This window comes from Caretta caretta, chromosome 19 (genome assembly GCF_965140235.1).
Source record: "Caretta caretta isolate rCarCar2 chromosome 19, rCarCar1.hap1, whole genome shotgun sequence".
NCBI lineage: Eukaryota > Metazoa > Chordata > Testudines > Cheloniidae > Caretta > Caretta caretta.
In genome coordinates, this window is record NC_134224.1 from 11,204,185 (window position 1) to 11,231,872 (window position 27,688).

The window sequence follows — 27,688 nt, forward strand, 5'->3', positions numbered from 1 at the left end:
CCAGGTCCCAGGGAAAGGGCAGGGGTGTGCTGGGCTGGCCCCATTGAATCCTGCATGCTCAGCAGCAGCTGGCTGAGTCAGTGCTTGGCTGGGAGACGGTCAAGGTCCACGCAGCCCCCTGCAGGGGTGGGTGCTGGTCACTCCCTTCTCCGAGTCACTACGGCATGACACAGTTCAGGGCCACTGCACCGGGATTCCCAGTCCCTGGTCCCCACATCCAGCCCCTGCACCGTTGGAAGGGGGAGCCTTCCTAACTCTGGAGGCTACACTGTCTCCCCTGGCAGCAACGTGTGCACCCTGTACGCTGACAGGACACAGCGGCTAGCAGCCCCACATCAGTGCTGACCCTCCCCTCAGACACAAAGAGCATGACCCCTCTGGGCAGCCTCCCTAGCTCATCACGGAGGAAGCCAAGGTTTTGGCATCTGGGTCCAGAGCAGTTGGAGATTTCTGGCCCCCGGAGAGATGTAGGGACAGTTTGGGATCAAAGAGTAAGGCACATTAACTGGACTCTTCGGCTCGGATGATCAGCAGGGAGATAAATAACAATGCTGATCTTTAAAGGGACATCACTAGGGTTCAGAGTTAACAACTAACTGAGGGAAAAACAGGACAGTGCTCACACAACAGAACTCTCATTTCAGGCTCTCTGCAGACTCAGGAAGATGACACAGCCATTACTCTCTGTATCTATGGTTTTCTTCACAACCATGGGGGCTGGCATGATCTTCTCTCTTTTACGCAAGAGCGGAGGCTCCGGAGCAGAGTCCCAAAGCACAGAAGGGAGCCTGCAACTGGGGGAATCCAGGTGGCCTGGCTTACAAGAGGGGTCAGTTATGCTTTCCCTTGTGACCACAGCAGCCTAGCTGGGTTGCCACCGCACCCCATTATTGGCGGAGCCCAGCAAGCAGACAACACTCCGAAGACCAGAATACTTTGTGCCTTTACCAGCGAGTTTATTGACAGGACCAGAATCAGTCGCATCAGCTACTTCTCTTTGCCAGCTGCAGGCCTGGGAGTTGCCCTAGTTACTGTAACTCACCAGACTGCGAGCCAGCTACAGGGAGAGAGGGGTAGAGGGGCTGGAGCACCACACAGAGAACCCCTCCTTTCAGTGCCCAGTCGGATCTAGGGCTCCCCCCGCCCACAGCAGCTGGTCTGACTTCTCCGGTGCCGGGGATGCTGCGCACCTAAAGCTTCTCAAAGCTCCACAAAGGGCTCTTCGCACGTGGGTGCTGCAATCAGGAGGTGAGCATGCCACACCTGTAGGCAGAGCCCAGCTGGCTTTGATCTAGCTAGATCAAAGCCAGCTTGAGTAACAGCAGCAGCGTGGGTGGCATCACAGGCTAGCTGCTGGAGTCAAGACCGGGGGTGGGGGGTACTCAGGAGACTGGCCCCTGGCACTAAGTGGCTACACTGGCCTTGTTACTCAAGCCAGCTTTGATCTCGCTAGATCAAGGCTAGCGGAGACTGCGTCTAGCTAGATCAAAATCTGCTCGGGTCTGCCTACCTGGGCTGAGCTGAAATCCTATCCAGCGAGAGGGGCTGACCCTGCAGATGCAGCCTCAGGAGGCCCTTGTTGCCCTGAGCTTCCATTTGGCTTCCCGGGGATTTCAGGGCACTCAGCATGAACGAGCAAGCGCCTAGGCCATGCAGGATCAGGCGCTAAAGCACATAGCTTGGTCCCGTCCAGAGCGCAAGCCAAGCACAGATAAAGAGCAGGCCCGGCAGGCTGCTAAGGACCAGCATCCTGAAGCCAGCTCGCTTCCCTCTGACCCAGGAGTGGCTGGAGATCAGGCCAGGATGGGGTACGTTGCAGCCATCGCCACCCCGCAGTTGTTGTCCCGCATGGACATGAGGATGTAGCCGTCGTTACCCCAGTAGGTGGACCAGGAGTTTTTGATGAGCCAATAGCTCTCCCCTTGCAGGACCCCGTAGCCCACGGCCAGCACCGCATGGTTCAAGCTGCTGCTGGCATTCCCTGCGACCGAGAGGAAAGGAGATTAGCAAAGGGGTTTCTCATGCTGCTATTAACCTGCTGCGATTACTTTCCTCCCTGGCATCCGGGCTCTTGCATTCCCAGGAGGCCAAAAGACAAGTCTCATGTAGAGAAACAGCCTCAGCCACAGCAGCCCTGGAGTGGTCACGAGCAAGGACTCCCCATGGGGGCAGATCCATGGATACTAAGGCCCGTAGAGACCATTACGCCCATCTAGTCTGACCTCCTGCCTACCACAGCCCAGAGCGCCCCACTGAATGGTTTCTGCATCAGATGCCACGGGTTGGGACTCTCCCGAGACGTAGCTTCCTCCACGCCCCACAGTGTGAATCAAATGCCCTCCTGCAGGCAGCCTGGAGAGTTGTACAGTCAGGTCTATTTTATATGGGGCCGTGCCAAGAGGGAGGGGCGGTATCAACCGCCCGGCTAGCCTAGTTCTGCCAGGGAAGTTATTTGGGAAACCTAGGATGGACTATGATTGCCACCTGGTGGCAGAGCCCATGCAAAGCTCTTGCCAAGCTCTTAGTGCAGGGGGCTGGCGCATTGCACTGGAAGACCCCCGAGCATTGCTCCACTTATCAGGGATTCTTCAAGCATGAGAATGCAACACCTTCCTAAGTGCTGTCATGGGGAGGTTGGGGAGGGGCATGATTGGGGGCAAAGCTTGCAGAAGGGAGGCAGGAATCCTGGGGTGTCAGGCCATGGAAGCAGGGGCCCACCGTGACCGAAAGCACTGCTGTATTCCCCCCGTTCCCCCCGACACACTGTTGTGATCATCTTTATACAAAATATGCCCTGTCAGGTCTCATTTGAAAACTAACAACTTGCTGGTCAATAACATCCTGGTGAAAGATACGCAGCGACATTCTATGTAAGGTTATGAATTCCCCCTGCACAATGTTAGCGCATGTTCAAACCCCCACAGCCCTGCCTAGGCAAGAGTTGTTAAGCAGGTCTAGGCTAAACAAAGCAATGTGGGTTCACCTCAATGTACATGTAAGTAGTAAACAGGGTCCTGGGGCTGGAGACATAGCAAGTCTATATTTCAGCATGCACAGGGGAGAAGGAGCCACCTTCACCTGCAGATCCCAGATCACCTTCTTTACTGTGTGAATAAACATGGCTTTGAGGGGGAAACCTCAAAAGAATCCACTCCAGAGGGTGAGTGGATTGCAAAAGTGAGGGGCAAAAACACCCCAGGGATCTCTTCCTCTCTCACACACATCTGAGATGACAAAGGAACCAGCACTTTGGCTCTGGGGGAGATCCTGACTTCAGAATTTGATCAGCATTGTCGCTGGAAACCTGCCGTAATGATTTTACCTTGAACCAAGCCTCACTTGCGACGTTTCAGCTACCAGACAGCGGTTTAGCTTTATTTCTCTCTTACCCATGTCTGACTTTCCCTCAAAACCTCCCTCTTTGTAGTTAAATAAATGTATTTTATTTTTAAACTAAACTAATCCAGGGCTGTGTTTAAACCAAACTATTTGGTAACTCCAGTTAATGTAGCAAATTGTTGAATACTGACCCTTGGGGGACCAGTAATAGCTGAACAGTCCAGGAAAGGGCTGGGCCACACAGAAACACAAGTTTTGGGGAAAACCCTGGGATTGGGAGTGTGCTGGGGTCACCCTGTGAGTAGTAACCGAGGCTGGTGGAAGCCAGAGCATGGCTGGAGTGTTGCTCACAGGCTGCTGGGCTCAGAGTAGCTGGACCAGTGCGGCAGCCGTACACAGACACTCAGGGTGTGACCTGCCTGCTGTTTGTGAGCGGCCATGGCTGGGAGCTACCACAGCAGCGCATTGTGAGGTGCCCAAGGTTGCAGGGCAGGTGATGATGCAAGCCCTCACGGGGCTGGATTGCACCCCAGAATGGGACGCCCAGACCTTGGATTTCTAGGGTCTCTGCTGCCTCCCTTCACCATGCCTTTGGAGTGCCTGGTAGTGATCGGGGGGCCAGCCTGGCTCTGTGCTGTTTGGGCGCTCTTCATCCGGGGGAATGTCCTGCCATGCACGGAGGTGGCTCTGTACAGTTGCAGTTGGCACCAGCACCCCCAGGCTGGCAGCCATGTGTGGCCCCCAAGAGGCACTGGGAGAGGGTGGGGGTGCCCGAGTAGCAGAGAGCAGTGTGATGCACTAAAGGTCCACCCGGCTCATGGTGCTGGAGCCAGCAGAGAAAACCCTGGATGGAACAGAATAGCCTGGGACTCTCCTGCCCCACGGGGGTGTGCAGCCACCCTGTCTCCTGAGCAATCTGGGATCCAGCAGCCTCTGGCAAAGGGTTACCATGACACAGCCTCTCCTCCTAGCCATGCAAACTCGTCCCACCGGGAGCACCGCGCGCCTGGCAGGGCTGGACTCACCACACCGGGGTTCATAGTAGACACCGTTGGAGTAAAATACGAACGACTTGGCGGAGGCATCGATGCTGACGGCCACAGGGCCGTTCTTGAAGATGGCGGCTCTCAGGGCGGTGACGTCGCCGACCGGGATGTTGACGTAGCCCGTGATGTTGGCGAGGAGCTCAGATGAGTTGTAGTGGCAATACCCGTTCTGGGAGGCAGGCGGGACACGGGAGTTTAACAGCAGTATGGTTTGAGTGTCCCCGTACAGCCAGAATGCTCACAGAGCAACCTCCATCCACCCCCTCACTGCGGCCAAGCCTGGATAAGAGCCAGAGGATGCCAGCTGATCCGTGATATGCCGCCAGCTCAAACCCAGCCAGCCAGACACTCTCCTGCCTGCTCAGCCCAGGGAGAACCAGCAGCAGTTCTGGCAGCTGGACTGGCTCATTAGCGGGACACCCCACAAGGCAAGGAGAAGAGTTCAGTGCATCTGTTAAGCCCTGGCATAGCTGGGACATGGGTGGTCAGGCCTAGCAGATAGGACCAGGAAGAAGGCTTGGTGGGAGTCAGGGCTCAAGCCAGGGGTCAGAGCCAGAGGCAGAAAGCAGGAGTCAAGGCGAAGGTCAGAACCAGAGTCAGGAGTGTAGGCAGGGATTGCAGGCGGAGTTAAGGATCAGGAGCCAAGCCAGGAATCAGAGCCAAAGAACAGAGCCAAGGTCCAAATCAGGGACCAGAGCAGGGCCTGCGGTGGCAATAAGCCACAAGCTGCCAAGCTGCACAGACAGCTTCCTGGAACGCCCTCCATGCTTAAATAGTGCACGTGGACCAATCAGAAGTGATGGTGGGTGCTGCGGTGCTTGTTCTCCCAGGGCTTATTCATTGCAACTCTGCCAGGCTGCTGAGAGCCACACCCATCCCCTAGCACTCTGCAGACCTGGGTTCTAGTCTTCCGGAGCCTTACAAGTCCCCTCTCGTCATTTAAGGAAAAGCCCTCGGGAGCCAGACGCTGTAGAGGGGCTGTACCGAGGGTTACAGTACTAAATGGGAGCCGTGGAGAAGAAACACTCGCAGGACTCAGAGGTGAGTGGAGCAGGTAGGTTTGCTTGGATCTGAGATTTCTGTAACAGGGACGAGAATTTTGCAGCGAGGGGAGACTTCAGGATCTTCAGAAGCAATTGTTTATCTATCAGTTCCTCCAAGGGTTTTATACCACTGCCCATCACACCTTCCATGTAAAATCAAAGCCCCTGCACATTGTCTAAAACTGGTTATAATGTCAAGGAAGAAATAAAGGCTCCCCCCGCTCCCATCTCTCTGGGTCGGTGGTAGGAGAACGTAGCTAGTAAGTTGTATCACAACGGACTGGGCTCCCTGAGACGTTAGCAAGACTAGCCCTGCAGCACCCCTCTCCTCCTGCAGCCCGAGCGCTAGGTGGCCCATCCACTCCACAGATAACTTCAGAACTCAGACTGCTAGTTCTGGACCACCTCCTGCCCTCATTGAAATCAATGATAAATCTCCCTTTGGCTTCAGTGGTGCAGGATCCACAATGAGCACCAGAAAATTCAGCCACCAGGAGCACATTCTAGCTAGATGCTGATTGGCTTCATCGCCCGCTATCCCAGTGCCTAGCCTGGGCTCTGGGCGCTGGTATCCGCCCACAGGTATGAACCTCTGTCTGACCCCGCTAACATCTAGGGCATGCTGGAGGTTCATCTCATGCCAGGGCCCTGCACGGTGAGTGGAGGGATGGATTTCGACTTCTCTAGCCCCGTCAGAGCATTGGAGGCTGGTGAACAGAGGCTCACAATATCCTTTGTCTGGCAGCCAGGGAGGAGCCAGCCCAGGACCATGCCTGAGACTCACCATCTGCACAATAGACATGCTGTGGGGTGGGAGTGGGGGGAGGGGGAATCAGCTGCTCCCAGGATCGCATCCCAGGCCACTTCCATCTTTGCTGGGCCCTGCACCAAGCTCTCCCGTCAGCAGCCCCAGCCCTTTGCCAAGGGAGCCCACAGTTCAGCGTCTGGCAGCCGGGGGCATTTCTCAGGGCTCTGCGCATCACATCCCCACTCGGTGCAAGGGCACGCTGCTCGAGCAGGTAGAATAAATGCTCTCTGCGGCTCCCCTAGCAGGTGCCTAGAAAAGCAGCCCGACTCACCTGGCCCCTGTACGGCCCATAGGACTTGGCACTCGGTATGCCGCCGTGCTTCCTGACCCATTTAAAGGCCTGCCAAGGGAGGCCGCCGTCGCAGGCGTAGTTCCCGAAGCCCCAGGAGCAGTCCATCAGGGCTTGCTGAGAAAGGGGGGTCAGGCCTCCGGTCTGGGGAGGAGAGCGGGAGGGCAGGGTCGGGCACAGAGAACTCAAACCTGAACTTCACCATCCCCTTTACGTCAAGGCTGACACATCACACACAGGCTCACCAAGACCATGTCCAGGGAGCTACTACATCCCCCCAATGGGCATGCTCTGGGGACCCCTTCCATGCTCTGGGGACCGCTCTCCCTCTATCCCTGGGCTGGAATACATGGCCCGCGGGAGCTGTGTCTCGGGTGAGCATCATCCCGTCAGTGATGCCGTTGCGGCCAGCCAGAGCTGCTCACGCTGGGGAGCTCCTGGGGCAGGACTCCAGGCAGAGTTACAGCCGTGGGGCTGAAAGCAGGGAATCCCCCATCAGTAGCAGAAACTAATCTGCTCTGGAGGCTTTCGGCAAAGGGGAAGGAGGCCGCAGCTTGTGCTTAAGGCACTGGCCGGGCCCACAGCGGGTCTGGGTTTGATGCCTGGCTCGTTGTGTGGCCCCGGAAGCCACTTCTTCTCTCTGTACTTCACTTCCCCACCAGTTACGTGGGGATAGCGATACTGCCCTTCTCCTACCCTCTGCCTTGTCTCTGCAGTGTGTCAGCTGTTCCGGGCAGGGGCTGTCTCTTACTGTGTGTGCGTACAGCTCCCAGCACAATGGGCCGTGATCTCAGCTGTGGCATCTCGGTGTTACCACAGTACATATGAGCGTTGAAAGACCCACAACGGGGGGCGTCTTGGCTGCTCCACCCTGTGGTGTGATCCCTGCCCGTACAAGCTGAGGGTGTGATGAGGCAGCGGGGCTGTTACCTTGAGGAACAGGGCACCTTCTAATCCTCCTGTAGCAGCAAAGCTCCAGCAGGAGCCGCACAGAGCCTGGTCCTTCACTGGGGTCACCGCGCCTGGGGGAGAGAATAAGAAATGAGCCACTTGCGGTAGAGAACTCAGATCTTCCACATTTCAGCTCTCTGATCTCCCCGGCTCCTGAACGCCTGGAGCTACCATGCCACGGGGCCTCTGTACCACGAGAGGGCCATTCTTCTCTTCCCCTTTCCCCTAGCAATTGCCACTCGTTGCCCTTCTCCCCCACTCCAGGTGCCTCGCTACCCTGAAGAAATGCAGCATGAAGAGCGAGCAGCAAACTTTTGGGCCATCTTGCCGGAGAGCAGAGGCCCACGCACATGACTCGGTGGGTCATGAGTAGGAAGGAGGAGTCCAGTTTCCATCACACTCCTGGTACCAAGCTATCCCTCGTACTGCTGGATTCGTGGTTATTCCAGTGGGAAGCCAAAGTCAGAGTCAGAGAGGAGTCTAAGATGGTGCCAGTTACACCTTCCGGCCCCTTCAATGCGGGAGTGACGACTCGGGATACATTGACACTAGAGCTGGAGGGGTCATTTCCAACTCCAGGAGACACACCCACGCTAGCTTTGATCCAGCTAACCTGCTAAAACCAGCAGTGCCGGCCTGGTAGGACAAGTGGCAGGAGGTGCCAGCCACCCAAGTACGTACCTAGGGTCTCAGATGGGATCTGACCAGGGTGGCTAGCCGCGTCTGCCGCTACATTGCTAGCTTCAGCTTGCCAGCGCGGGTTATGTCTACACCCCCAGCTGGTGGGCAGCCACACCCCTGGACAACCTACACCCTGCCAGCCAGACACTCACCCAGGAGCTGTGGCATCCAACAGCCTATGCTGGGTAACCTACATGCCAAGCGGCTGGCAGGGACAGCAGGAAAGACAGCTAGCAGGAGGGTTTGAATTAAAGTAACCTGCCCCAGGGGATTCCGCTCTGAATTCAGGCCGTCTCTCCCCAGCCCAGCCAGCGCTGGTTAGTCTGAAGCTGTCAGACTAAAAGGACTGAAAGGGCCCCACACCCTGTCTCTTCTCCCCCCCGCGCTGACCTGGGAATTCGCCCTACTATTCCTGAGTGTTGGGAACTGGGAGTGATGCTCGTCGCTGCCCCCCTCTGTCGAGTTATGGAAGAACAACTTGTTCCAGGAGGAGCCCTACACCAGGGTCGCCATCTCCAGAGCAACCCCCAGCTGGGATGGCCCTGCAGGGTCCCTGCCCTCAGCTCCCTCTGGGTTCTCTGCATTAACTGACTCCCAGAGCCGAGAGCTAAGCCCTGGCTCCCCCTTTCATGGGCTCTGATATACTACCCTCGGGAGCCCCACCCTTCTTCTCCCCAGCCCTCCTCTCAGGGGCTGTGCTGGTTCAGGCCAGCTGTAGCCTACAGCAGCTTCTCCTAGCTGGACCTCTCTTTGCTTAGCCCTCTTCCTCCCTGGCCAGGGAGGGGTCAGCAGGCAGGCAGCCCTGCTTCCCCAAGCTGGTGTCTCTCCCGCTGTGAGACAGAGGAGGCAGCAGATATCCTGCCTTCCTTCCCAGGGCTCATCCGGGTTGGCTGCAAGGGGGAAGCCCTGCCCATACCCCTGCTTCCCTCCAAGGCTCCGGGTCCTGGGTCCTTAAAGAGACAGACGATTCCCCTGGGACCTTCTTCCTTTCCTCCAGCACCCGCCTCAGCCCTTCCCTAGGCCTTCATCCGCCCAAGGAGTCCCAGGAAGCCTAGAGGGACATGCCATGGATTAGGGGCCAACTGACCCTTAGCCCTTTAAAGGGGACAGTCACCCTCTCCCAAGCTCCATCCAGGCCCCATCTAACAGGATGGCAGCTGAAAGGTGGGTTGTGGTGGGGTGAGACATGGCTAGGGCAGGCCAGAGCGGCTGTGCGGACTGGCAGCCAATCAGGGAGGGCCTGTGGGAGAGCCAATCAGGGCTGAGCAGGAGGCAGCCAATCAGGGCCAGGCTCAGCCATATATAAAGGCTGCGCAGCAGAAAAGCAGGGCAGTCTCTCTCAGACCTTCAAGGGAGAAGGTCCCTCTCCTGAGGGAAGGAGCCCAGCACCCTGGACAGCGCAGTGGTGGGCAGGCTTGGGGGAGCTGAGGAAAGCTCCAGCCCAATACCTGTCAAGCTGTGGGCCCTGATTGGAGGGGCCTAGAGGGTGTGAGGGGCCAGAGAGGAATTGGCCCAGGGAGGATAGATGAGCGAGAGACAAGAAGGAGGGCAGGGAGGCTGCCACTAGAGGGTTCCTGGGCCGGGACCCAGAGTAGTGCATGGGCCTGGGTCCCGGCCCCCTTTCTTCTTGCATTGCACCTGGCTCATGAAGAGTGGCAGTGTTGGACTGCAACGTGCCCCAGATGTGAGGGGCTAGACTCCAAGTTGCAGTTAACCAGGAACCCCCTCTCTTCCCCCTCCGATGGACTAAGGGGCACTGTTGGAGGGCAGTGACCAGAAGTGGAAGTTGCCGAGCAGGAAGCACTGCGGGTCCAGATACCAATGGGGGAGCAGATGACAGACAGGACACCACTGGCAGAGGGTGCCCCACAGAGGACAGAACTAATTCCCAGACGTGACAGCGGGAGGTGCTGCGGTAGTGAGTCCTGACTCCGTCACATGGGTATAAAGCAGGGAGCCGCCCAAGGCTCTAGCAGGCCTAAGGGCTGCATTTCAGCATCGCCTGGAGGCAGAGGGTGCTTCCCACTTGTCAGGGGACTGCGGGAGAACAAGGACTTTGCAGCCAGTCGGAGTGTGAAGCAGCCCTGGGGATGTGTGGCCAATGCTGACACAGGTGGCCTTCCTCACCGTACAGCCTCCAGTCCAGGTTCTCAGGCAGGATGATGCCAGCGTACTGTGCCAGTGGGAACGGCTGCCCATTGTTGGGAGTTTGGTCCTGCAGCCTCCCCCGCAACACGGCCAACTCCTCCGGGGTGCGGTCGGCCAGGTGGTTCAGTGCCAGCTTGTAGGGCAGGTGGGCTCGATTCTTGGAGTGGATGTACCTGGGAGGGGATGGATGCCATGAAGAGAGGGGGAGCTGGGCAGCTCTAGCTGGTGGGCAGCCCTGGTGTACCCCGGGCACATCCCTGCAGCAGCACCTCACACGCGCGCTTAAATAACCGCAGTTTGGTGCTAGGTCAAGTGACAGTCGGGAGATGACTGCTCTGTGCTCCAAGACATGCATCTCCTCCCCTCTCGCTATGAAGCCAGCAGCTGACTGATGGCTAGATACTCAGGGCGTGATTCGCATTTACACTGCCAGAAGGGTGAATGGCGGGGAGCCTTCATTCTAGTTAGGAGTGGGGAGCATGGGGCAGGGTGGGGGGCAAAGCTGTCTCTGGCCTTCTCGGTTCTCTGTGAGTTCTCAGAAGAAGCGATGCAGGGCAGAGGGGTGGAGTTCTGGAGAGCCGGGTTCTAACCCATCCGGGGCAAGAGGTTTCCTGCGCTGGCAGCGGCCTGACACTGACATTATGGGAAGGGCCAGGATCAAATTAATCCCATGTTGCTCTGGGCTTGCCTGACTCTTCGGCACATCCAGGCTGGGTCAGAGGAACAAGGCTAATCTGGGATGACACATTCCCTGCCCCCTCCCAGCATCCCAGGAGCCTGGCTACCTCGCCCCAATATCTGAGCTCCCACACCTCATGTTGTGAATGAAGGTCTGTGCCCTGCGCTCGAGCTCCTTCTCGCTGCCGTACTCCTTCCTGTACTCCCGCCGGTAGTGATGGAACAGCTGATGGCCTCGATCCGCCTGCCTGCCCATGAAATCCCCCATGGGGTTGGCGAGGATATGATGCTCCACTCCGTCTCCTGGAGGAAACTCGCACTCCATGTCTAGGACCGAGCCGGAGGTTAGTGGGGAGGTTACAGCACGTGCCAGAAAGCCGTAGCTCAGAGACACCAACCGGCAATCCCCCGGTATCTGTACCACCCCCTACTTGCAATATCTCAGATCCCACAACCCAGCTGCCAAGAACTCATAGAGCACCGCACGTCAGCCTGAAACAAACCCTTTGTTCCTTGCCCAGAGCGAAATCCACCAGAGAAGCTCAGCATGCCAGCTTTAGCCCATGGGTCAGTGAGAAGCGGTTCAGACAACGTGTCTGCAGAGGGTCAACAAGCCACAGGCTCCCCTCTGGACCAGGGCCCCTGGACGTGCTAGCATGAAGATTGCTGCTCATTGGTGTGAATCCAGATCTCCCTGCCTTTATCTGAGTGCTGGCTGGGCCACATTTCAGGGTCTATTTAACAGGAAACCTCCATCCGCTCTTGCCCCAACACACACTTAACACAGGGACAAACTGGCACAAATCCAGAGTGACACCATCGTTCTAGTGGGACTCAGCTGATCTCTGGGGTAAATGCACACAGCCCCAGACCAGGGGCCTGCCCTGCTCCCACCCAGTTGGCAGGGCATAGTTGCATGGGGAAGGTGGGTGCGTGGGAATGTTGGACTGAATGGTTCCTCAGGGGGCCTGGATCTGCTGGAACCAGCATTAGCTGGGGCACATGCCGTGAAAGGATTAACCAGCCATATGTTTCCACGTCTCTGATCAATGCAAACCCCTGGAGATTTAGCAGCAGCCAACAGGATCACGTGGAGACTTGGCCACTCCTGATTGACTCACTACACTGTGATGGTTTTCCCTGGTCTGCAGGAGTGAAGCCAGTGGGCTCACGTTCCCAGTGCAGCTCCTGGCCATGTTTTGGGGCTACTTCTGGCAGCGTCCTGGCTCAGAGATCCCGGCCCTGGGTCCCCACAGGACTCAGGGCACATACCTCCCTGCTCAGGCTCGGGAGCTCTGGCTGTGGAATTTCCCCAGCAAAGCACTTCCACAGCATGGAGGGAGGAGGGAGAACTGCCACTCACTGCTTGGGAGGTCCAAGACCCCGGCTGGGTAGCTGTGGGTGAAGCCGCTGTAGTCTATCTTGCACTTGTCGTAGTGGGAGTCCAGCAGGCTGTTGAAGCCCTGCATCTCGTAGAGGACGGGCACGGGGCCGTCGGCGGAGCTGGCCACCCATAAAGTGTAGACGTTCTCCTTCTGGCCCCAGTAGGACACGTTCTGCCACACGGTGCAGAGCTGCCCTTTGTAGAACTCCTCCCGCACGGGCTGGGGAGGGGACATTGCAGTCAGTACCGTTTTGTCTTAAGGCAGCGTTTCTCAAACTGGGGGTCCTGACCCAAAAGGGGGTCGCGAGATCACAAAAAATACTGTGATCGCCTTTAGGCCCTTTGCTAGGGTTCCCATATTTCAAGTTCCCAACTAGAGGACACTGCTGGGGAGAGGGGGAGCTGGAGGGGGAAGGTGGGTACAGCAGCTGCCGCTCTCCAGCCGCCCAGCTCCCAAGAGAGCGCAGAAGGAAGGGTAGCAAAACCAAAGCACACATTTGTTCATATTTCAAAAATGAAAACTGAACGTGCAGGACGATTTCAGGGCCTGCCTCAGTTTCCTGGAGCCGCCATTGAAAAAACAGCATGCTTCCAAACAGCAGCACTTCTTGCAGTACGTGTCCAGATACTTAGTTGTGTATAGTTGTATAAAGCCACAATCCTTGGACAATGTTATGACGATTGCCCCAATCACTGGAAAAGGCTCCCCGCTCCCCAAGCTGTACCCTGTTGTCTATTTCCCCCCCACCCCTGAAAACGTGTTTCTTAAATGTCCCCGTATTTATTCCTGAAAACTCTGGCTTTCCGCTCTTGGAAAGGCTTCGGGGCCTTTGGCGGTGGGCGCCTGACGCACAGAATGCTGGCTGCAACCGGGCACGGGGCACGGCTCTGCCGATGCACCTCCAGCCTGTCCCTCAGCAGTGCTAGCCTTGGCTCCCACAGAGGAGCTGCCAGTCCTGCCCGCTTTGGGATGGGCGTTCCATGGGCACTGCCAGCTGTGCCCTCGGCTTCCCGGCCAGGCGGAACCGACCCTCCAGAGAGTGGCTCGCCTGGGTGGAATGTTATTTCACGAGCAGCTGCGGTGCCTGGGGGAGGGAATGGGGTTCAGTCTCCCCCCCCCCCCGCCCCCGATTGGGGGCTATGCATTCCTTAAAGGAGCAGCAGCAGCAACTGGGAAGCTGCTTTCCACCCAGGTGCACTAGGGGAATGCCAGGCGTCAGCCACTCCGCACCTTCCCCCCAGGCAGGACCGCGGCAAAGGATACTGGGAGCGCTGGAGGGACTAGACACCGGCTTGTCCCCTGCATTCAGCTTCTTCTGAGCCCCCAGGAAATGGACACAGGAGAGGAGCACGTATGAGGGGTGGCTGGGCTCCTGGTTCAGACTTAGCCGGGTCTAACGAGCTTTGGGGAGATGCCATTTCCTACAAGAAGCCTTGGTGGGGTGGGGGCTGACCAGCTAAACCAGGAAGCCACCCAGGCCAAAGGAATCCATTCGCTGTGAACCAAAGGCCCGACCGACTGGCGTTTCCTCCTGCCTTTTGCCAGCCCTCACCTTGAAGCCGTCCAGCCTGGGGAGGACGCTCTGTGGATAGATACGCTTCCTGGGGCTGCCGCTGATCCGGAAGCACTTCTGGACGTTCAGCTCCAGCTCGGTGGTCTCTGGGGTGATCTTGTAGAGGGCACCAAACAGCCTCTCTGCCCCATATTGGAAGGTGATCACTTGCCCTAGGAGGCAGGGAAGAGATGCGGGAAGGGCAAGACATTTCATGGGCCCAGCGAGGGAAGGGGAGAAACCGCCGGGGTCTTAGCCTCTCCCTGAGCAGGCTGAGAAGGGGGAATGGTACCAAGGGTTTAACTCTCAAGCTGAGAAGCGTCACTGTCCGTAGCTTTTCACACCCACCTGGGGCAGATCCCGGGGAGATGGGGAAGCAGCCCTGGGAGCTGGTGTGATGCTGAACTCCCTGCAGCCAGTCCATAGCCACGATGGGCCTGGCTGCCCCGTTATCCCCTCTGTGCCCAGCCATGCCAGGCTGAGCAGCAGAGGGAAAGCGAGGGCTGAGCACCAGACCGTGGGGAGCTGGGTGTTCCCCTGCCAGGGAGACAACAGACCAGGAGCAGCGGAAGTGCTCTAAAAATGTGTTTGTGGGGGGGCCATAGGTGCCTGAACTATGGCCCTGCCCCCTGCTGCCCTCCAAGACCCCCCCCCACACTGCCCATGCCCCCCGAGGCCCTGTTCCTGCACTGCCTCTTCCCTGCACCCCACTCATTCCTTTTTGCCCCCTCCCCCTTGTTGCTCACCCTTATGGCCAGTAAAAAGGGGGGGCATGGCCCTGTGCTCCCCCTTCCCCGCCCCTGCTTCTGGCACCCCTGCGACTGACCCACCTGGAGCAACTTACACCCTCTACCACCTAGGGTGCATTGCAGCCCCTCCAGCTCACGCCCATTTGCAGAGGTGGAACATGCACCCCCTCCTTGCACTCGGCCCTCTGCATGGGGGGGGGGACTCCCGCTCACACCCCAAGGGGGCCAGGAGAAAGAGGAGCCAAGGGAACACTGAACAGCTGTGGGAATGTAGGGCCCCTCTCTGCTAGCTCATTCCTTCCCCCACTGCTCAGAGGATCCCCTGACCCAAAGCGCAGTGAGGTAAATGGACAGGCTCCCGCTGGGCTCTGGATCAGGCCCCAAGTCGCAGCAAGTCGAATCAGGCTACCCTCGTTCGTGGAGTGGGATGTGGGGGCACGTCAGGCTGGGGGGTGGGGTTTTCCTGGGGCTCCTTTACAGCATTCAATACGTCACCTCCGAGTTTGGCCCCAATGGTGGGAACTGGCCCTGCCCCCTGGTGAGGAGCAGAGAGAGACCAGGTGCCCAGCACGCCTACCCTGGTAGTACTGGATCCGGCTCTTCTCTCCCGTCAGGTTGTACCAGGCTTCGAAGGGCTCCTGGATTTCAGCGAACGGCAGGTCGATAACCCCTGCAGGCCACCAGAACAGGAGCCAGATAAGCCCAAGTCTATGGCATTGAGACAGAGGGCCGAGGCCTAGTCTCTAGTATGGATTCACCGTACAGACGTGGGATGAGCTCAGCCATGCCCAATTCAAGCCACATGCGGCGCCGCCCTCTGGGCACACCAAGGGCACTGGGGCCAGCTCCCTGTAATGGACGTTAACCCAGGTCAGAATTCCCCTTCTGCCCCATTTCACACCCACAGGAGTCCGGCCTCCGTCACCGAGAGCTCCCAGAGATGCAGATTTGTGCACCCGGCTGCTCCCTGTGTCCTGAGCTACAGACGAGCAGCGCAACGAGACCCAGGCCGCTCCATGCGCCCCCCTCGGAAAATGCACTGTGACCCCACAGCGAAAGCAGCCACCGAGCAGCCTGGCCTAACAGAGAGGAAATTAGGCCAAGCCACTTCACTGTCCTTGGCATTGCCGCTCCTTCCCATCCCAGAACCTCTCGCCACAAATCTGCTTGGTGGTGATTTCCTCCTTGCACTCTCCAGAGGCCGGGTTATGCCAGTTTCACTGTTCGGACACTGAAAAGTGATGCCCTCATCAGAGACAACGGACAAGGGGGAAGTTTTACTCCTGCGAGCTACAATGTTAATTTAATGAGCGATCCAGAGCCAGAGTGGTGCAAAGTGACCCGAAAGTTGCCCCTCAGGGAGGAGCTGAGGATTCCCTGGGTGAAGGGAAACCCTGGACTGGCAGCCCCTCCTGGCTCCACCCCCTGATTCTGGCACAGGGCTGGTTGGGAGCAGGGAGAGAATGGGGGTAGAGCATGACGCCCTCACTGATTTCTGGTTGATGGGAGACAGTTCTAGCTGATGAAAGTCACAGCAGCCACAGGGGCCAATTCATCCCCCAGCTGGCTTAGAGTACGTCTACACTGCGGCTGGAGGTGTAATTTCCAGGCTTAGAGTATGTACACACACCAGCTTCGATCAGGCTTGTGTACTGAAAACAGCCGGGTCACCGCGGCAGCACGGGCTAGCTGCCCAAGTGCCATCCTGGCCAGGATCCTAGGTACGTGAGGCAGCTCGCCTGGGCCACTGTCCACGCCGTTGTGGCTACTTTGCTACTTTTAGGGTGCTACCTCGACCACAGCTAGCAGGTTTGGGGGGGAGGGATAGCTCAGTGGTTTGAGCATTGGCCTACTAAACCCAGGGTTGTGAGTTCAATCCTTGAGGGGGCCATTTGGGATCTGAGGCAAAAATTCAGGACTGGTCCTGCTTTGAGCAGGGGGTTGGATGAGATGACCTCCTGAGGTCCCTTCCAACCCTGATCTTCGATGATTCTATGATTCTAAGTGTACGTCTGCCTGAGCCGGAAATTACGCCTTCTGCTGCTCCTAGAGATGCCCTGGCCACCTCCCCTGGCCCTTAGCCGCGCTGAGCGGGAGCGAAGGATAGGCCAGGACGGTGAAAGGGGAATGCATGCAGGAGGGGAGGCTTCTGGGAAAGGCCGTTCCCGCAGCCACGTCAGCCGAGCTGGTTTGCTGCAGTCTGGGCTAAGGGCGAGATAAAGACCCTTTTCTGGCTGGCCGTGACCGGGGCTGTTTTGGAACAAGGAGCCAGCAAACAGGTCCCAGCTGTCCCTCGGATTGTGTAAACAACAGAACCACCCTCCGGTCTCCTAGACGGCTCCAGCGGCTTACGGGGCTGCTTTTCTGTCTCTTCCGCCCCCGCCCCCCGTTCCTTCCCATTCTCTGCACTGATTGTGTTTTTCCTCTTAACAAGAGACACTGGGCGTGTGGCCTAGAGCCTTGGCAACACCCCCTGGAGCTTCAGTCTCACCCAGGAGCCTAGGCCGGGGTACTGAACAGCGCTGGACACATGCCCATTTCTGGGAAGTGTTTTAAATGAACAAAAGGACTTCCCAGTAATTGTAATATACAGTAACTGCCTCCCTCTAATGGGGAGGCAGTGTGGGCTAATGGCTAAAGCACGGGAGTGGGACTCAGGAGACCTGGCTTCTATTCCCAGTTCTGCCACTGGCCTGATGGGTGACCTTGGGCAAATCATGCTGCCCCCTCTGGGCCTCAGTTTCCGCATCTGTCAAATGGGGATAATGATCCTGATTCTCCTTTGTAAAGCACTTTGAGATCTGATGATGATAAGAGCTAGGTATTAATTAATTATTATTATTAACTGCAGAATGGACACCAGTGAGTCTGAGGAGCTAGCTGGACAGGCTAGTCCTGCCATCACCTGTACCTATCACTTAGGCTGATGGCCGTGTGGGGGAGACAGCTTGACAGACAGAATCATTAAGACAGTCCCTGCCCTGCCGTGGGGGAGTTGGGGACTCAGTCAGGGGCCAGAGCCTTGCACCCAAAGGGCTCTGTGTGGGCGCATGGGTCCAGCGGCACAGATCCAGCTGCATGCCTGAAGCCTAGGAGCTGTATTGCAAACACAATGCTTACAACACCACGCAGTCTCCATCGGGGACTCAGGCTTGAGATGCACTGGGAGACAGAGCAGGCAAAGAGTTGGTTTGTTAATATGCTTACTAGGGATGAGGCTCTTCTGCTTCCTTTCCCTTCCCATATGGTGTCTGTCTGTCTGTCTGTGGCTGAGAATGGTGGGAAAGGATTTGATTCTATCTAGATATTGATGCAGACCCCAGCCCATAGAATCTCCACTAAAAACAGCAATGGATTCATCCCCACAACCCCCCTGGAAAGTACCATCATCCCTGTTTCACAGATGGGGAAACCAAGGCACAGAGCGACGCAGCGACTTGCCCAAGGTCACACAGGGAGAGCCACAATTGAACCCATGAGTCCCACCCCAGTGCATTAAGCACAAGACACGTCCTCCCACTATGGCCGAAGAAGAGTTGAAGTGCTAAGAGATGACCGGCTGGTCTCTGTTAAGTCCGACAGTGATGGCCCAGAACATTCCCTTTTGCCATAGCAGTACTCCTGTATCTGGGGAGAGTAGGGTGACCAGATGTCCCGATTTTATAGACACAGTCCTGATATTTGGGGCTTTTTCTTTTATAGTTATGACAGGAGCCTATATAAGGAAGGGTAACCACCTTTCTGTCCACAGTGCTATAAAATCCCTCCTGGCCAGAGGCAAAACCCTTTCACCTGTAAAGGGTTAAGAAGACAACCTTGCTGGCACCTGACCAAAATGACCAATGAGGAGACAAGATACTTTCAAAGCTGGAGGGGGGCGGAACAAAAGGTCTGTCTGTCTGTGTGATGCTTTTGCCAGGAACAGATCAGGAACGCAGCTCAGAACTCCTGTAAAAAGTTAGTAAGTAATCTAGCTAGAAATGCGTTAGATTTCCTTTTGTTTAATGGCTGGTAAAATAGCTGTGCTGGGTGGAATGTATATTCCTGTTTTTGTGTCTTTTTGTAACTTAAGGTTTTGCCTAGAGGGATTCTCTATGTTTTGAATCTGATTACCCTGTAAGGTATTTACCATCCTGATTTTACAGAGGTGATTCTTTTACTTCAATTAAAAGTCTTCTTTTAAGAACCTGATTGCTTTTTTATTGTTCTTAAGATCCAAGGGTTTGGGTCTGTGTTCACCTGTACAAATTGGTGAGGATTTTTATCAAGCCTTCCCCAGGAAAGGGGGTGTAGGGTTTGGGGGGATATTTTTGAGGGAAGACGTCTCCAAGTGGGCTCTTTCCCTGTTCTTTGTTTAACACGCTTGGTGGTGGCAGCATAGGGTTCAAGGACAAGGCAAAGTTTGTACCTTGGGGAAGTTTTTAACCTAAGCTGGTAAGAATAAGCCAAGGGGGTCTTTCATGCAGGTCCCCACATCTGTACCCTAGAGTTCAGCGTTGGGGAGGGACCTTGACAACTCCTATTATCCCCCCACCCTCTGTCCTGATTTTTCACCCTTGGTAACTGGTCACCCTAGGGAGGAAGGGAGATTGCTGGAGGACACTAGCTGTTTTTATAAGGGATGTTTTTAATCTCTCTGGTTAACATTAAGGCCTGTTGAGCCCCAAGGAGGCTCCAAGCCGTGGGGCCTGCATGTGCTCAATTTCCTCATCTGCTTAGTGGGGACAAGCCTAGCTCCCCACTAACCAGAGCAGCTGAGCAGTTTAATTCAGCAAGTACAACACCTTACGATCCACGGATCAGAGGTGCCAGGTCAGGGCTCAGGATTATCCCGAGTGTTTCCTAACACAGGGCAGGGCAGCGCTCTTTCCGTGGTCGAGGTGTCACCAGGAGGTGCTCGCACCACAGCCATCTGCCGGAGGGAGAGCATGCTGCGATACAGAGCCCGACCACAGAGTACCAGGCCCACTCACCTAAGACGTGGTAGACGTTGCCAAAATCAGGGACCACCCATCCAGATGTCCACCCGGCTCCTGTAAAACAATGATCAGCTGATTTCTCGGCATCGGACATTTCCCTCCCCAAACCCAGCCGAAGGGGCAAGGAGACAGGGAACCTTTCCAGACTAGAGTGCATTGCAATCAGCTACCCACCTACCTAGAGTTCAGCAGGGCAGTTAAGGAAGAGCCGGTCTTTAATCACATGATCCCACGGAAATCCCATTGGGGGTACTCGGGTGCTTAATGTCAGGCATGTGCTTAAATGCCTTGCTGACTCGGGGCCCTACCGGGAATGGGGAAGATCAGTTGTGCCAACCCAAGATGGGTTTGGTTACACTCAAAGCCCTTTGTTATCAGCATTTGCTGATTTTCCCCCTAAAACTCCCATAGTTTTGAAAAAGCCACAATTTGGGTTCTACCGATTTTCACCCAAATTTTGGCTTTTTGGGAACCAGGGAATTTTTTGCTCGGGAAGTGGCTGGAGTCAGGAGAAGATGCACGTACTCTTCTGCTGGTACCTTCAGTGCAGCCCCACGGCTCAGAGCCCTGTCTGCTTCCCCAGCCAGCCAGAACCCTGTCAGGACCAAGCACCCCCACCTCCTGCCCTTCCTTTTCAATTTTTCACCAAGTCTCACCCATTATTTACATTTAGGAATAAACACTGAAAAACTCCCAGGCTATTTCAAACCAAATAAACCGCGAAAATGAGGGGCTTAGGGATACCCCCCGTAAACCCATCCCAGCTCCTGGGCTAGCATCACACCATTGTGGGTACAGCAACACAGATCTGGCATGGGTAGCGTTTTGCAGCGCGGATGGTCCAGGATAACTCTGCAATAACAAGAGCTGCGATCTTAACGGGGGCTAAAAGAGCAGTGCGGACACCGCTGCTCGGGTTTGACCTCGAGTCCAAGTCCGGGTTGACCCGTTGGTTTTAACTGGAGCTGCTAACCCGGGCCGCTGTGACTTTGCTGCTGTTTTAACCCGAATTAGCGCACCCCCGTTAAGTACACACCTGGAGCTAGACTGTTCTCAGTGGTAGCTGATGACAGAACAAGGAGTAATGGTCTCAAGTTGCAGTGGGGGAGGTTTAGGTTGGATGTTAGGAAAAACTTTTTCACTAGGAGGGTGGTGAAACACTGGAATGCGTTACCTAGGGAGGTGGTGGAATCTCCTTCCTTAGAAGTTTTTAAGGTCAGGCTTGACAAAGCCCTGGCTGGGATGATTTGGTTGGGGATTGGTCCTGCTTTGAGCAGGGGGTTGGACTAGATGACCTCCTGAGGTCCCTTCCAACCCTGATATTTTATGATTCTATGATTTTGTTTTGCAGCAAAGACCAGCTCTGAGGTGCTCTGGACAAAACCTCCTGGGGACCACAGGTGTGTGCGGTGGCTGTGTGCACGCGTATGTGTGCGCACATTATACTCACCGCTCAAAAGGCAAAATGCAGGCAACAGAAAAGAGGCCATTTTCTTCCAGAAGAGAGTTTCCATCAGGTCTGGGAGTAGGGAAAAGGGCCAGAAATTAATCACATGAATCATCTCTCTGGGAAAGCTCATCTGGTCCCTGCATTTCCATCAGCATCTGGCCACAGGGTCTGCTGCATCTTCTCTAGCCCGCATCACGACCAGGTATTCTACACCTATGGGCCTTGTAAAGCATTTTCTAAGCCAGGAAGGGAACATAGCTCAGCGGACTTGCCTGACAGAGCAAGGAGTGGTTGCATTTCCGTCCCAGCATGCTTTGCAGGCCAGTTTTGCGTGGTTATGCCCTCACAGGTGAAATGCAGCCACCCCTGGGGCGGGGCAGGGCATGCCGGCTGCTTGACAGCTTGTAGCAACATGGATGGCAGTTTCAGGGCAGAACCAGAAGAAGGATCCTGTGTGGAGCTGACATTGCCAGGGGATTTAGGAAGGCGGAAGGGAATTAACCACATTGGGATGTGACTGGGGCTCTGGGGACATCCTGACCACTTGGGAAAGAGCCACCAGGGTATGACATCCACAAGGGGGCAGTGTCCTCATTCAGTGTCTCAGCTAGAAACAGCAAAGCACCACACATAAGGGGAGAACACCCCCTACTGAGCGCCCTGCCCTTTCAGCACAGCACCCCCTAGAGCCATGCTGGGGCATTGGGGTCACTCTGCCTGCAAGGGGAGGACCCCATACCGAACCCCCGTCCCCACTCCCTGCAGCACTGCACATTGTACTGGTATACCTTATTCCAGCCCCCCTAAGCGAAAGAAGTGTGTGCATTGAAACTGTGCAAACACAACAAGCTATCACTTTAACAGTAAGAGGTTTCCAGGGCCTGCTTGCAAGCTATGGGTCTCTGTAGGGAAGTGTGCGATCTGGGGCTTGAGCAGTCAGTCTGCAAAGGGTCAGCCTAGAGCAAAGTGGGGTGAGTTGTGCCTCTCTTCTTTAGGACTGATATCAGGCTAACTGGTCTAGTGTCACTCAGGTCATACAGCTTGTCTTTTCTGATATTGGCACAACATTAGTACTCTTCCAGTCTTCTGGAATTTCCCAGGAACAAAGATCTCCTTAGCCAACTCGTTTAGGATTCCTGGGTCCAAGTTATTAGGGCCTGCTGATGAGCTGGAACAAGGTAGTTCATCAATCCTCATGATATGAATACATCATCCTGCTTCTTTCCAAATACAAAACAGAAATATTTACTGAACCCTTCCTGCATTATTATTAACAATTTTACTATCTCCATCTAGTAATATGCCTATACTCTATACCATTGTTGGGATTTTTTAGTTCAGAATATTCTTTTAAAACTCCTTATTTTCCTTATCCCTGCCAGACATGGATTTTCTGTGATGTCTTTAGCTTCCCTTATCAATTTTCTACACATCATAACTTCTCATTTACATTGATTGCTATGTCCTCTTTCTTCCGTATATCATATGTTTTTTTTTTTTTTTAATTTCTAAATGCTGCCTCCACTTCAGCACGGAACCAGAATGGACTTTTGACCAAAGTTGTCCTCTTTCTTGATCTGGTAGCATGACTTTTTTTGTCCATCTAATAAAATCTTCATAAAGAAGTCTCAATTTTCATTCACATTTTTCTTTCTAATTTTTTCTCCCAATCAATTTCACTCAAAATGTTCCTCATCTTTGAGAGATCAGCCCTCTTGAAGCACCAAGTGCATATATTATGGGTTGGGCCTGCCCTCTGTGTGTCCATAGTGAAATAATCAGGTCACGATCACTGGTCCCTAGGCAACCACCATCACTCAGTTCCATGACTGATTAATCTTGATCTGTCATAATGAGGACCAACATAGTTACCTCATGTTGGGTGCAATATGTCCTGCAATCAATATAAATCTACTATTTTTAATACCTGGAATGAGGTTTTATCACCAACTGCATGAGAGCTCCAGCATATGTCTCCCAAATAGAACTGCCCCATTATACCAACACTTCAGCCAACATATTAAACACCCATCTGTAAGGAGTAACTCATCCTGCTCTCTGGTTTGATTCGGTAACCTGTAACAGACCCCATCCCTGGTTTTGTTTGTTAGCATGTGGATCCACATGCATGCAAGATCCTGTAGTTCTGAGTTAGCAATAAAACTAACACAGGTTATAGTGGCTTTAATGGAGAGTGCCAACTGCACCAACCCACCTATTTTACCCACTCTCTTCTTCCTGAACAGGTTATAACCAATCAGGTGGGTTCTCCCACCAGGTTTCAGTAATGCCAAGTATATAAATGTTTTCCTCATCAATGAGAATGTCTAATTCCTCCTACTTGTTACACAGACTCCTAGCATTGGTATAGAAGCAATTGAAAAATCTCTTTTCACGTTTTTGCCACATCAGTTCAAGTTGGTCAGGACATCGTGAGTTTGAGTTTTGTACAGCATTAGCCTTATGAGCACCCTCCCCTTTGCACTGGTGGTTTAATGCCCTCAGAGCAGCTCCAGCTAGTCTCCAACAGAGAAGATTAGTCCCCCTAGTTGTGAGATGCAGACCATCCTGTTTGTACAGCCCTCTTTCCCACTGGAATGTGGCCCAGTGTTCCACAAAACCAAAACCTTCAGCCTCACACTGGTCATGCAGCCAACAGCTCACCTCCAGCATTTTCTGCCTTCTCTCGCTCATTGGACCAGTAGGATCTCAGAGAAGATCATCTGGCCTTTCCTTTCCTTCTGCTCCCTTCCAAGTGCCTGAGGTCTTCTATAATATGTGTAGTTCTGTGTGATGCCATATCATCATCAGTGGAGACAACTTCATAATCCCACCCAATGTTATGGTTACATCTCGTATCTTCACTGCGGGGAGATAGCACACTGCCCTATTGTCCTTGTCTCCATGGCTGAATTCTCCATCCGCTCTTCTTAATACAGAGTCACCAATTGTTTACATTCTTAGGATGGTAGAAGAACCTGGCTTGGTTGCTGTTTATTTCAAACTGCAATGACACCCTTCAGGTATGTCCCCTGTAGCTTTCTATTCCATTCCTCCAGAGACACGTTCTTCCGCAGTTGACTTGTTGAATATCTGAAGATGTTTTGATACTTCTAGTCGGGTTGAATGCCTCCTGGCTTTTTCCCCTCTTGGTCACAAACAGCCTGTCTACCTCTTTGGTTCCTACTATATCCAATTCCTTTATCACTGATCCTTCCCCTTGTGGCATCTGTGAAAATGATTTCCAACTCTGGTTGTCTAAGAAGTCTTCGTTGTTTTGCAACTTATGCTTCCTGACCATGTGTCTTCTCCTCCAGTACGGCCACCAGCTTGCACTTCATATACCTGGTATCTATTCTGTCTTCTGGCAGAAAGGAAAACATAGCACGTCCAAGGTAGGTCCCAGCACTTGTTCTCTCCTCATCCATATCTGCTCCCTGGTGGAGAGCTATACTTAAAACAGGAATCACACTCCCTTCGAAACTCAGACTGTTTGCCACTCCCGTTCACGTCACCTCACTTATATACTAAACCTCAAGGCTCAGCTCCCTCCCTCGCCAACAGGAGCGAATAACTCCTCAGACTCCCAACATGGCTCCAAGCCAGAGGTCCCAGGGACAAGGGCCTCACTGAAACACAAACAGACCTTTGCATCAGGCTAGTTCAGGGGGCCTGCAGCCCATTCCCAGAACCCCCCACGGAGAACAACCAGCCAACACATGGGACAAACACAACACTCGCCAAGTCCCCACCCTCTGCAGACATGGGCTCCCCAGCTTAACCCCCTGAAACGTTCAGATTTGCTGCTCCTGGGACCCTGCTGAAGGGAAGGGCTGGTGACATGGGCCACAGGTTTTCCACAAAGAAAATGTTGCAAGCCAGGGAGGTCCATGTCTCAGAGACATCAGAACAGCTTCACAGCTGCGGGGACATATCACTGAGACTTGTTTCGTCACATACCAGCCAGTCAAAACCCAGTTCCTTATTCAAACTCTCAACACAAAATGGAATTGAGGGGTGGGTGCGTGTGTGACATTTTGCAGCATGTTATTCAAGAACGAAGCTTCAGGGCAGCGAGTGGCAATTCCCAGCTCCTTCGGAAGAGCCTGATGGCTGCAGGGAGGTGTCAATTAGGGTGACTCATGCTTTATTTTGTTACCTACAAGCAGGGCACCCAGAGGATTCAGGGGGCCCGGGGCAAAGCAATTTCGGAGGCCCTTTAATTAATTAAGCACCTTTTTAATTTTTACTCACCCAGCAGCGCTCTGGGTCTTCGGTGGCGGGTCCTTCACTCGCTCCAGGTGCGTTCGGCGGCACTGAAGGACCCGCTGCCGAGGTGCCGCCGAAGACCCGGAGCGCTGCCCCGTCAGGAGAAGTGAGTAGAAGGGCCGCAGTGGGTGGTGCCTTTTCTGTGATCGCTCCCCCTGTTCGCTCCACCTAGCTACGCCACTGGCCCTTCCATAAAACAAAAGTTGCAATACTATCCAATACTATATTCTCATGGGGGCAAATAGCCCCACTTCCCCCCCCCCCCACGGGTGGCCCTGCGTACAAGCCATAAAAGCCCAGCGCTTTACTTGAGTATGTAATTCGTAAATAATTAAGTAATTCGTCATTTAAATGTTTCTCTCATTCAATCACATGGCTTGATGAAATGTTATCTTATGCGGCTGTATCTGTAAATCATTTGGGCCTTTGACTAAGGAACTGGGAACCAGGAATAAGGAGCTGGTACCATGAAAAAAGAGCTGGTACCACGAATAAGGAACTGGGAATAAGGAACCATCTTCAGCCTTCTTGCAGATGTCTGTAATGTAGACCAGGCCTAAGACCCTTTATCTGGGTCTCTTCTCTGCCTCTATTTCCGTCCACACCCTGGTTACAGCCAGTGAGCCAATCCTGATGTAATCATACCATTCTGAGCACACAGTTTCAGGGCAATGGGGAACTAGCCAGCAAGACTCTGATGATCAGGGTATGCCTGAAAATAAATTTCCCCTCGCAAAGCCATGAATAGAACCTAGGAGTCCTAATTCCCTGCTCCAACAGACAAGGCTAGACCCCAAGAGTCCTGACTCCTAGCCCCCTGCCACTGTAACCAACTAGACCCCCACCTCTCTCCTAGAACTAGGAATAGAGCCCAGAGTCCTGACTCCCAGATCCCTCTGCTCTAAGCAAAACACCATGCTCTCTCTATGAACAGTCATTTAATCAGACATGTTCTGAATCTACCCTTTAGGACCTCATGCCACTTGACAACCTCCTATTGGTTGAATGTTTCAAGCAGTAGAGAACTGCAGCCATCTCAGGGGTGGGGCACGCCTGCTGTTTAACGGCTCAGAACGATGTTACCCTGCAGTTTTCAGTCCCCATACCCATAGTTTACACTCGGACTCTTCTGGGCAGAGTCTGTCTCTCATCCTGTGTTTGGGAAGCCCCCAGTGTATTATCACTGCTAGCACAAGTTACTATGAGACAGCGTGGTCCAGTGGCTAAAACACTGCACGGGGACTCATGGCTCCTGGAGCTGCCCTAGGCCGGCTGTAAGAGAGTGGGCACATTGTGTCCCCTCTCTGTGCCTCAGTTTCCCCTTCCGCCTTATGTCTACTTCGATTTTAACTCTTTAGGGTAGGGACCGTCTCTCACTGTGTCTGTGCAGAGCCTGGCAAAACAGGGCCCTGGTCTCAGGTGGGGCAGGGACTGGCCCAATGGGGCCCTGATCTCAGTCAGAGCTACATGCACAATAACTTATCACCATTTTGCCTACTTCTGGTGATTTAGGGAATCGAAGAATCATAGTCCCCAGACATGGGTTTTGCCCCCAAATAAAGATGAGTGGCTCTTACCTGGGTCCTGGGTCCTGGGTCTGGGTTAGCAGCTGGTAATGTGGTCTGATCCCACCGCTGACACTAACCAGCAGGGCAGAGTGGTTAAGGTGGATAACAGGTAATCATATTCATCTATATCTGTGGCAATAGCCTCTGCACTGTGAGTGGCTGGTGGCTCAGGAGAGGAAAGGGAACCAGAATAGAGACGTCCGGGCTCTTAACGGCAACTTACTTGCTGTTTAGATGGCAATAAGGTTCAATGGTTAGAATGACTGGGAGTCAGGATTCCTGGGTTTCATGCCCACTGCCGGGAGGTGGGGTCTAGTGGGTTAGAGAGGGGGGCGCTGGGACTCCTGGGTTCTATCTGCAGCTCAGAGAAGGGAGTGGGGTGGAGTGCGTGTGTTTGCAGGGGAGGGGGAAGCTGGGAGTTACGACTCCCCCATTCTCTTTTGTTCTGCCACTTTTCTCCATCCGTGCTGGGGGACAGGAACCCTCCTCTCCCCTGGGGAGATTGAGAAGCTCAGATGCTTTGAGATCCCAGCTGGATGGTGCTAAAACAGGAAAAAGCCTCATCCCTTCCCCAGGGTCTCTCAGAGCCACTAGCTGTGAGAGTCCTCTTAGCTCCCCTCCAGGAGGCCCATTTGGCCTGTGGCAAGGCGGTTCCTGGGAATGAAAGGGTTAATGGGAACAGGCCACCCCCCACCCCCACCCCCTACACATCATAATAGTCACCCTGAGGGGGCGGCATTCTCAGCTTCCAAG

General features: G+C 54.4%; 1 protein-coding gene across 6 annotated transcripts in view; it reads right to left on the bottom strand.

Annotated features, from left to right (window-relative positions):
- Nucleotides 1–932: 932 nt before the first annotated feature.
- LOC125624879 (uncharacterized) overlaps nucleotides 933–27,688 on the bottom strand; it is an 87,637-nt gene continuing 60,881 nt past the window's right edge. For 4 of the 6 annotated variants that reach the window (XM_048826204.2, XM_075121343.1, XM_048826205.2 and 1 more), the window contains 11 exons: nucleotides 21,099–21,167; nucleotides 19,643–19,702; nucleotides 15,247–15,339; nucleotides 13,921–14,093; nucleotides 12,347–12,587; nucleotides 11,118–11,310; nucleotides 10,285–10,478; nucleotides 7,456–7,547; nucleotides 6,508–6,669; nucleotides 4,365–4,554; nucleotides 933–1,981 (listed from right to left, as the gene is read on the bottom strand). In XM_048826204.2, the coding sequence (XP_048682161.2) occupies nucleotides 1,794–1,981; nucleotides 4,365–4,554; nucleotides 6,508–6,669; nucleotides 7,456–7,547; nucleotides 10,285–10,478; nucleotides 11,118–11,310; nucleotides 12,347–12,587; nucleotides 13,921–14,093; nucleotides 15,247–15,339; nucleotides 19,643–19,702; nucleotides 21,099–21,167 (1,655 nt within the window). In that variant the 3' untranslated portion in view covers nucleotides 933–1,793. Of the gene's footprint in view, nucleotides 1,982–4,364; nucleotides 4,555–6,507; nucleotides 6,670–7,455; nucleotides 7,548–10,284; nucleotides 10,479–11,117; nucleotides 11,311–12,346; nucleotides 12,588–13,920; nucleotides 14,094–15,246; nucleotides 15,340–19,642; nucleotides 19,703–21,098; nucleotides 21,168–26,944; nucleotides 27,396–27,688 lie in introns of those variants that run through there. The other 2 variants (XM_048826206.2, XM_075121342.1) reach the window with 2 other exon arrangements.